At 39.3% G+C, this 10,763-nt stretch overlaps 1 protein-coding gene across 1 annotated transcript; it reads left to right on the top strand.

Moving 5' to 3' along the window:
- The first annotated feature begins 15 nt into the window (after positions 1–15).
- maco1b (macoilin 1b) lies at positions 16–10,333 on the top strand. Its single transcript, XM_017418304.3, has 11 exons — positions 16–95; positions 1,078–1,219; positions 2,539–2,665; positions 3,625–3,748; positions 4,177–4,355; positions 5,668–6,217; positions 6,875–7,033; positions 7,140–7,322; positions 7,450–7,570; positions 7,916–8,090; positions 8,179–10,333. Exons 1-11 carry the CDS (start codon positions 16–18, stop codon positions 8,379–8,381), a joined length of 2,043 nt encoding a protein of 680 aa, XP_017273793.1. The 3' UTR covers positions 8,382–10,333.
- The last annotated feature ends 430 nt before the right edge of the window (positions 10,334–10,763 follow it).

Here is a 10,763-nt window from a genome sequence, read left to right as displayed (position 1 = left end):
GCCAAGGGGAGGAGGATGAAGCGGCGCAATGCGGACTGCAGCAAACTAAGACGGCCGTTAAAACGGAACCGAATCACCGAGGGTATCTACGGCAGGTAACCTATGGAGCCATGGGAGCAGGTCTTCCTCACAGTAGCACGCTGGGGCACAGGCTAGATGTAGTTTCAGCTCATTGAGCTGCCACAGCCGGGCAGACCGTTAACCTAGCTGTACTAGCTGTGTTGTTTGTACACTAGCAGGTAACGTTAGCCGCTGGGCTAACTGTCCTGTGCTAGGCCCCAAAAACAGCCTGTTTTGGACATTATCGTAGAATTTATTTCACAGCAGCTTTACTGTAAGACACAAGTCGTTTTTTTTTGTTTTAAACAACACAATTCAGGCTAATTTTTGCCCACATGAATTGACATCGGTTGGTCCTGTCAAAGCTAGCCTCTTCCTGTTTAGTAAACCCAACTTCGGTCAGCCTGACTTCTGAAGATCACCCTGGTGGTGTTTAAACTAAAAGGTGGCTGTCCTGACAGGCACCACCTTTCTTTGACTTCCTTATATCTGGTCAGCCAGTAGTTAGGGACTAAACATGTGCCTCTGAGTTATTAAACGGGGCACAAACACATCGCAAGTAAGCTCTAACCAAATATGTCTTTTAAACTCAATTTTAACTTTGATAAATAAGAAACAAATCGCCTCATTATACTTTTTTATGGTTGAGAGTTACATGGATAAATAAAGAATACAAAATATCATTAAACAATAGTATTTAGTGTGTTAGTTATAATCCTTAATAAGTTTTCATGGTGTCAGATACTCGGCTCAACACATTGCCTGAGCCTTTAAAAGTACGTCTGTATTTTATCCATTATTTCACATAAGCTGCTTGGAACAAATGCACCGCACACTCACGTTTAACCTGCCACACACCTCTTACGCTTGCGTCATCCCACACCTACAGGAACAGTCAGCATGAATATACCAGTTAATGTGTAGAAAATAAAGATGAGTGATGTTGTCAGATGAAATGTGTCGTATTGTGTCTTTGTAGTAAGATCAAATCTTTCCTTTTTTTCCCCCATTTTTTAGTACCTTCCTGTACCTGAAGTTCCTGGTGGTGTGGGCACTAGTGCTGCTGGCGGACTTTGTACTTGAATTCAGGTTTGAGTACCTCTGGCCATTCTGGCTCTTCATGCGGAGTGTATACGACTCCTTTAGATACCAGGGACTGGTGAGTAAACAAACATTTGTACTGTTTTAATGAAGTTTGAGGATGAACATGAACAAGCTTGTCAAGAGCCACATATAATCTCTGAGCAATCCCTATGTGCTGATTTTAGAACTTTAAGTATATGTGCAGGTTTTATATCATTTATGTTATTAAAAGTAGTGTAGTCTACATTAAAACACATCAAATACTATATGGCAGGGTAAAGTTGCCAAAATAATTAGAGATTATTTACAAAATATAACTATTGGTGCATATATAGGCTTCATTACAGAACTTCTGTCATCACAAAGCAGAGATAATTCAAAGTTAGGAAACTCCAAACAGCAGTAAAAGGCTGTCAAACATGTAAGTTCCTCTGTATTAAACAAACAGGGAGTCCCAGAGCAGGTGCAGAGTGGGATGACATTTAGGTGTATGAATTATTAATTAGACGTTTTAATCTTTTAGCAGAAATTAGGCCTAACACAATTATTACATAAGTTCCAAGTCTTGTTATTGCGTATAATAACTCCTGCTGGAGCATCTTTTTATGGTTCTGATTTGTTATGTCTGTCATCAGTTTGGCATTTTTTACATTTCCAATACTTCATAGTGCTTTTTAAAGTTTGGCATTGTTCTTGAGCCCTCTTTTTCTTGTGTTTAATGGTACTCAAAGATTTAGCTCTACTGTTTTCTAAATGTTTAACTCAAGCAGATTAATTCTTGTTGACAACCGTTTGTTGTTAACAATAGATTTACAGCACAACACACACTTTCTCATATTGAGGCATACATGTACATTTTTCTTACTACTATAAATTACTATATTAACAATATAAAAGAAACATAAATTCTTTTAATCATAAATATTTCCATAATTTAAATGCCATAGCTCAGTAGAGTGCTACTAAAATTTCCAAAACAAGACATTTTCTTTATTCTTGCATACATAGGGTCTCTTTGATCACACTTGCAGTTCACCAATCAGTCTAATATCTAACATTTGTATAGTAATGATTACTTATTCCTGTTTTACTTGACCTTTAGTCTCAATTGGTACTGGACAGCTTGTTCTGTGGTAAAATGTATTGTGTAGGTGTGAAGACCTAAGAGGCTATTTTCATACAATCTTTAATGACATTCTTTGTTTTACTGATATAAACAATTAGAACATATCAACCAAATGCTTTTAGCATGTCTCATTAAGTGAAAGTTTGCTTTTAATACTTGACGTGCTGAACTTGTGTTTTGTCTAAATGAGTACAAATTCTGAGAGGCTTCTATTTCTTTTCTTTTTTTTTACTGCAAAGTTAATAATAACGTCCCTCCTTTCTCCACAGGCCTTTTCAGTATTCTTTGTTTGTGTGGCGTTTACCTCGGACATCATTTGCCTCCTCTTCATCCCAGTGCAATGGCTGTTCTTCGCTGCCAGTACCTATGTGTGGGTGCAGTATGTTTGGCACACAGGTAAGGGCTTCCTGTCTTTGGTTTGCTTCATGTTTCTCAGTCTGGGAAGTCAATTTAAAGGATGTTTTTACAAGGTTTATGCAGTGAACCTATCTTTTAGTAGTCTAAATAATTTATTTTTATTTGAGGAAAACATGTCTGCTTCAGTGATGGACTATCAAAATGAAACCTCCTTTTGAGCCCTGTTTTACACAGATTCTTCCAACGTGTCCTTAATGCGCCATGAAAAGCAGGTGTGAAAAGTGTTGTGTAAGACCCGTGCACATGATGTTGTCTTGCCTACAAATCGCTGATTTATTTTTGAGAATTTTGCATGCTGTATGTAAGTGAGCCGCGCACTGCGGATTAGCTGTCAGACTGATTTATTGGTATCTGCCCGTGTTGACCAAAGACCAGGTGTCAGATTGAAATTTTAGTGCCCGTTTGGGGGGGGGGAGTAGAGTGGTTCCCAGTTGCTTTCCGAGCTCTCAGACATTCAGAACCGTGGGATGTCACAGGAGTATTAATATCTCGTAGCTCTCCCCGGCTTGGTGTTGAATGTTTGGAGTGTGGTGCGGCCAAAAAAACAAAGGGTAGAGTCTATATCCTGGCACACAGTGTGTATATTGAAAATGGTGTGACAATAAAAAGCTTATGGCAGAGAAGTTGAGCATTGTTCATAACAGCATAGTCTAGTTGTGTTCTTCAGTTCTTTACTGTCGTGATTAAAGTTTGGTAACTTACTTTATACAGATTAAAATAATACAATCTTATTTTTCATTAATGTTACAGTTAATCTGTCAAAGTTTTCACTTGTATGTCCTGATTTTTATAGAATAGAAATGCTGTGTTACATTACCTGTTTCATTAAAGAGTATGTAAATAATAATTAAAGTCTTCCGTACCTTCTTGAATAGCTTCAGTTCAGATTTAAAATACAGCTCTGACACCTTTTGTTGTGCTCTGTTTTGTTTGTCCAGAGAGAGGAGTGTGTCTCCCCACTGTGTCTCTGTGGATACTCTTTGTGTACATAGAGGCAGCCATCAGATTCAAAGACCTGAAGAACTTTCATGTGGACTTGTGTCGTCCTTTTGCGGCACATTGGTAAGCATCCCTTTTATTTAAAGCCGAGAAATGTAACCTTTGCAGTAACTAATAATGTTAAACTATTGTTTCCAGTTTTATTCTTTTTGCTGAAATGAATAAATATGCAGAAATGTGACTTTTACAACAAATAAGACCTACAGTGATTTCTTAGCTACCGACTTTAAACACTGATCTGCCTAATGATCCGTTATGCATGTGGTTTATACAGCCATGAGAAGTGCTACTGATGTCTGAAGTGTGTTCTTATGTAAAAACATAAAATCAAATTATGAAGCACATTTAGTTCTTTTAACCTGTATTATATTTTGAAATGTGGCTGTTTTACAAGGCGTTCTCAAAGAAAAAAAAACACATTAATAATGTCTCTTTTAAAATTCTGATGTAGGTCTGCGACCATTAATTATTTTGTGTGTCCATCTCCGTAGCATTGGTTATCCCGTAGTCACCTTGGGCTTCGGCTTCAAGAGCTACGTTAGTTATAAAATGCGCCTGCGGAAACAGAAGGAGGTGCAGAAGGAAAATGAGTTTTATATGCAACTTCTACAGCAGGCTCTGCCTCCAGAGCAACAGATGCTTCAGAGGCAAGAGCGAGAAGCAGAAGAAGGTAAGATTTAACTCACTTGTACGCTGCTTACACGCATGAAGCTTCTGATTCTCACTTGACATGTTTAATCTCAGTTCTGTCACTATAGTGGCTATTGAAGAGTTTGTGAAGTTGTTGCACTTCATCAGGGGTTTCCTGTTTCAGGTTGGTGGTAGAGTCAGCAAATGATATGCACAATCTTCTGATAGTGAAACGTGAAATATGCTGTGTTACTTTCTTTACAGTAGTCTTAGTTCATGCATTTGATGCAGAAAAGTGTAAAGAAGGAGAAAGAGGAGTTGGAGAGTCGTTCAAAGTGTCCAGAAATAAGAGAAGAGCAGCAGTAAGCTGCTAACTGAGCAGACAGACTCATGACAGGTTTACTGGCGTTGTGAAAACGAGAGTGTTGTGGTAACTGTTCTGTCTCACTCACATAACACACACACACACATCCACACAGATTATTGCTCCATCCTCATGTATTGCAATATATGATAAAAGTTACAAGCTACACTGGTGAGCCAAATTGCAAAAATTAGGCCCTAAAAAGGTTGCCAGTTTAGCTAAATGTTTACAGTCTGAAGACAAAATTTAAGATTAAAACAATATAAACATTTACTGTTTTTCTGATGACAGCAGAGGTTATCAAGGTTGCAGCGGTTATTTATGAGCCTGTGTTAGCTGAAAGAGACAAAGATTTCACCGTGGGTGTCTACGCTTCTTTAAATGACTAATCAGACATATTCAGCACTTGTTCATATCTGACTATATTTTCTTTTACCTAAGTGCATTTACAGAATGGGAAGTTGATCTGAAACTGTTTTAACCTGGTTGTAGTTTCTGTAAAATCTATGAAAAATGTTTGGAAAGGGAATAAAGCTCTCTTTAGGTTTTGCTTCACTTCATGTCATTTATTAATTAAAAGCAAAACTGAAACAGAATTTTGTTGGTTTGTCACAAATCTTCTTTTTGTTTTCACTGAAAGGAGTCTTCAATGTGCTCAGATGCATCTGCAGCGTAAACCTTCTCTTTATTCAAAGTCTGCGGCTGCAGGAGCACCTGTCGCACAGTTTAAGCAAACACGCTGTGCACACAGTAACCATGAGAGGTGTCATTGACTGTGATAGATAAAGACTCCAAGAGAGTTCTAGTTATTCTACGGTAAAATATGTTGGAAGATGTTTTATTAGCTGACAAATGACTAACAGAATTGCAGAGACAACATATGAATCCTTTCAGTCCCCACAGTGTTTGGATAAATTTGTTTTTAATACAAAACCTATAAGACTTCATGTATTTTGTACACTCCCTCGTCCTTTCTTTATTCATACAGCAGCAGCAGCTAAAGGAATATCTGAAGTAGACACACCTCCAGTGTCACAGAATGGTGGCCCAGCCAATAAAAAGACGCCGGCGCCATTGCCAGAGCTGGAGTATAAAGAAAAAGGGAAAGAAGGAAGAAACAGTGGGGAGAATAAAAAGCAACACAACAGCATCCTGCCATCATTAGTGGACTCTAAAATCCCAGAGATGGAGTATATTGAGAACCATATGAACAACAAGAGACTGACCACAGAGCTGGGAAGCACAGAGAACCTGTTGCTTAAAGAAGACAACAGTTCCTCCAGTTCTTCCTCCTCATCATCCTCCTCAAAAAATTACAAAAATGCTAGCAGCAACGCCGCGATACTCAACTCCTCTCCACGCGGTTACAGCGCCACCAATGGCAGCGTGCCCTCCTCCGCACAGTCATCTTCCACAGGGAAAAACGATAAGAAGCACAAGTTACCAGTGGGGAAGGGGACGTCAGGGGGTTCCCACAAGGATCCAACAGACAACTGTATCCCCAACAATGAGCTGAAAAAACCAGAAGGACTTGTTAGGTAAGAAGAAAGCACACGCTCAGACACAGAGGCAGTGTGACATTAAAAAAAAACCCAAATCATTTAGGAGAAAAACAACCTCCCCCTCACTTCTTTTGACTTTTAGAACATTTTTAGAATCAAACTCAGTCAGTGATTTCTCTGCTAAGGTGTTGAGGCTAGAAATTGAAACTGTTTTCCTGTGGTTAACATGTCACTTCTGAAAGCAACAGTGTGCATGCTCGACAAACCATCGTTACATTTATCACTGTTCCAATATCTTGTAGCAGAGGAACCTACATTAGAAAAGCACATCTTGTTACAGTTTAAATGTGCAGGTATTTCTTTGATGTGTTATTTTCCTTTTGAGGCTATGGGTTCATTTAATATTTCTGCTCTAAACAGGAGTGTTGATGTGAACCTTGCCTTGGTTTGGTTTGGATTTGGAGTTCAGTGGCACGCACATTGGTACTTAAGACCAAAAGCTTCCTGATAACAGAACTGCTTTAATAAGTCATTAATATAAAACCTCTGCCTCCCACTCATGGTTCCTGCTTCAAACCTCCAGCTCCAGAAGGAAGGAGAGCAAAATCTTATTGAAAAAAATAAGTTTCTTTCAGCCGCAATTGTGTACAAACAAATGATTGTGTCCCTTGTTTATGCCTGCACCTGGCACAGATTGGAGCAGGACATTAAAAAGTTGAAGGCAGACCTGCAGGCCAGCCGGCAGGTGGAGCAGGACCTGCGCAGCCAGATCGGCTCGCTGGGCAGCGCTGAGCGCTCCATACGCACTGAGCTGGGTCAGCTGCGCCAGGAAAACGAGCTGTTGCAGAACAAGTAAGCTGTTCAGCGCAATTCTTTACCTAAAAAATGGAGTGAACACACGTAGGCTCACCCTGCTGTTTGCTAAAGCGCTCCATGTATGTGTTTGTCATGGCGCCAGGCTCCATAATGCTGTGCAGGCAAAACAAAAGGACAAACAGGCTGTGGGCCAGCTGGAGAAGAGGCTCAAAGCAGAGCAGGAGGCTCGAGCCACTGCAGAGAAGCAGCTCGCAGAAGAAAAGAAGCGGAAGAAGTTAGAAGAGGCGACAGCAGCCAGAGCAGTAGCATTAGCAGCAGCTACCAGGTCGGTGCAGGGTCCATTCATGTGAAACTACCAACAACAGTTTACCAGTGATATGTTCAAAGACATGTTTGGCTTTTATACCACTGCGTTCATTGTAGTAATTTATATGCTTTTCCCCTCTTCCCAGAGGAGAGTGCACAGACACACTGAGGCGACGAATCACAGAATTAGAAACAGAGTGTAAAAAATTAACTTTGGACATCAAGCTGAAGGAAGACCAGATACGAGAGCTTGAACTGAAAGTTCAGGTAGGTTTATTTATTTCATTTTAGTAGCATTAAAAATGACAAAAATGTCAGTTTATGTGTGTATTCTGTTGTATCAAAGCCTTAATCTGTTTACGCTAACATTTAGTTTCCCGTTTCTTTTTTATTATTCAGTAAAAAAAATTTTAAACACCTCCTTTGGCCATCATCTTATTTTTAAAGTGTAAATATATAATAGTTTGTATTGGTAATATCTCCATCTGCAGAGTCCACAGAGTTCTTCCCTCTGAGATCCAAACTTTTTCCTGTCAGGGCTTTAACAGCCTGAACAAGTCACAGCTCACAGATATTCTACTAGTCTGACCACAACTCTTGTTTTTTCTTCAGGAACTTCATAAATATAAGGAAAATGAAAAAGACACAGAGGTGCTAATGTCAGCGCTGTCAGCAATGCAGGATAAAACTCAGCACCTTGAAAACAGCTTGAGTGCAGAGACCAGGATCAAACTGGACCTTTTCTCTGCACTCGGAGACGCCAAGAGACAGCTGGAGATTGCACAAGGTTTACTGAGTATTCATACATGTGTCGTATTTATTGCTTCCCAATCTTCTGCTGTTATCTGAATCTGACACAGTTCGTCTGGCTTCAGGTCAGATCCTGCAGAAGGACCAAGAGATCAAAGACTTGAAGCAGAAGATAGCAGAAGTGATGGCCGTCATGCCCAGCATCTCTTACACAGCCGACACCAGCAGCATGACCCCTGTGGCCCCCCACTACTCCTCAAAGTTCATGGACACCAATCCCTCCGGTTTGGACCCCAACGCTTCTGTTTACCAGCCCCTCAAAAAGTGAACGCTCTTTCTTTCTTTTCTTTTTCTTTTTTCTTTTTTTCCCGCCCCACTCCTCCATTCATTCTCTCTCCATTTTTACTTCTCCTTCAGACCCCATTATGTTGCAGCTGAGAACTTTCTCTGTTCTCTTTTTGCCAGTTCAGAAGGATGTTGTAATATGTGACTGTGTTTGTTGTAGTTAAAACAAAAGACAAAAAAACTTACAAACATCCCACGACATTAAAAAGCCCCAGTTTTCTTTTTCTTTTTTTTTTTTTTCTTTTCTAGTGAAACCTCACAGATTTGGGTGTGTATCTTCATCTCAAAGGTGTTGCTCTCCCTCTGCCCCATCACTGCAAACAATTATCAGCTCTTTTCTCTTCAGGAGGAGCTACCATATTTCTTTAATTGGATTATGCCCTCTATAATATGAAAAAAAAGACATCACTGTCAAACATCACAGTTTATTTGGCTCATCCTCCTCATTCAGTACGACAACATTTGGACAACCAGAGGACTATAGTGCACAGACATGCCTCTTGCATTTAATTTATTCTTTTAATACAAAACCCGAGAGTAAATTTGCTCTGCTTTGGCGTGTGGTTAATAGTTTATTTTATTATTTTTTTGTGGTTCTTTATATTCACTAAGTTTATTTCAAGATAATTGGAAAAGTTGGTGTCAAAAATTCAGGACAAATCACTCGCGTTGTTAGCAGAAACTGATGCAAAAGTTTGGTTTCCACCCAAACCCACTTGGTTGTATTTCCTACAAGTATTTGAGCTGACAGAGAACAGTAAGAGAAGTTTTATGTGTTCAGCTCTGCAGAATGATCACAATGCCTTGAGTTGAGGTCATGTGTCACCGCCCAGTGCTTTGGAAATCGTTTTTAAAACACCCACTAAGCTGGAAAGGATAAAGATTCCTTTGGGCATATTAAAGAGGGACAAATGCCCTTCTTATTGATTGGCTTCTTTGTAGACTTCCTACTGATTTTCCCCACTTGTAAGAAGCTGATTTATTCTCCACATTCAAAGACAGACTTCTCTCTTGTTAAACAGATAAACTGGCCAGTAACAAATCCAAAAACTAATTTGCACATAAATTCTGCACGGGAAGGGAAACCACTGCCGTCTGCAGCTCAGCGCGCGTCTGAACAGAACCTCTCCTTTGCTGCTTTGAAAACTCCAAATGTTTTGGTTCAGCGGCTGCCCTGGTTTCCTGTTTTAAAAGGGAAAACTGTAAAGATGGAATGTGTAGCATAAAGGAAAAATGCCAACTTTAATGTTCCAGAAAACATAATTTAATATTCCACTTCAGTTTTGTGTGCCAAGACTGTAACGCCTGTTTCTCCCAGTATTGTGTTCAAGAATGTACCGCGAATACATTTGCTCTCATATTTGTCGATATTCAGTTGGAAATCAGTTCACGGGCAATGAAGAGGCAGAATCTGATCACCTGTCTGTTGTAGACCTGTGTTGTTAAAAGTAAGGGAATAGAAAGTCACATTTTTGTTTCATGAATGTGACCTAATTTATACGATTTTTGGACAACCCGGCTGTTGTAACTCAGTTCTTCTTACTCCTGTTTCTGGTAATATTGTTGTTTTCCCACAGGGAGACATCAGCTCGAGTCTCATGTGGTTTCACCATCGCCTGAAACAGTCAATATTGTGCAACATCTGGTTTTCACATACTGTATATGGAGAAGTGTTTTTTTTTTTCTTTTCTTTTCTTTTTTAACTCAGATTGCTGTTGGCTTCTTGAAAAGAGAAAAAAAACATGAAAATTACAGTTTAGTCAGTTGTTCGGCCAACTGGTTGGTGAACATATACAGAAGAATTTTTTTTGGCTTGTTTTTTTTGTTTTTTATGCCCACAGTCACTGTTCTGTTTTTCTCCCAGGTCTGACCTTTGCTGCGCTCTCACTCTGTGAGGTTTACAAGAAATAAACTTTTTTTTTTCTTGCAAACTTACTTTCCTCTCCTTGTTGCTGTTAATACTTTTAGGTACTTATGTGGTAACTCATTCTCCTTTCAGGTTTGTGACACTCTAACATAGACCACCAGTATTTCCTTTTATTTATTTAAAACCCCATCAAGGAAAGCATTAGGTAAGACTAATAAAAATTCTTCCTATTATGATTTAAAATGTAAAGACTTGTAGAGCTGGTAATCACTTCAAATATGCAAATCCTTTTCCTGCCACTAGGAGGCAGTGTTGATACTTTAATGAAATTAAGAGCTTAACTCCATTCACACAAGCTCTGGTTAATGACTGTCAAAAGCCATTATTGTTTCTTTTTAAGACCCAAAAATCCCATTCAGCTGTGACAAAAGGTCTTCATAAACATTATGGGACATTTCGTCCCACTTTGTTTACATTTTATAATCAGATGGATGCACT

The sequence above is a fragment of the Kryptolebias marmoratus genome, linkage group LG10 (assembly GCF_001649575.2).
Source record: "Kryptolebias marmoratus isolate JLee-2015 linkage group LG10, ASM164957v2, whole genome shotgun sequence".
Taxonomy (NCBI): Eukaryota; Metazoa; Chordata; class Actinopteri; order Cyprinodontiformes; family Rivulidae; genus Kryptolebias; species Kryptolebias marmoratus.
Note: the sequence above shows the minus strand (reverse complement) of the source record. Positions and strands in the feature narration are given on the sequence as shown.

Excerpts from the sequence above, each read along its gene's own strand:
- maco1b (XM_017418304.3), top strand. The coding sequence starts at position 16 with ATGAAGCGGCGCAATGCGGACTGCAGCAAACTAAGACGGCCGTTAAAA. Across the intron at positions 3,749-4,176 it reads CGTCCTTTTGCGGCACATTG|CATTGGTTATCCCGTAGTCA; the intron begins GTAAGCATCCCT and ends CCATCTCCGTAG. Across the intron at positions 8,091-8,178 it reads ACAGCTGGAGATTGCACAAG|GTCAGATCCTGCAGAAGGAC; the intron begins GTTTACTGAGTA and ends GTCTGGCTTCAG.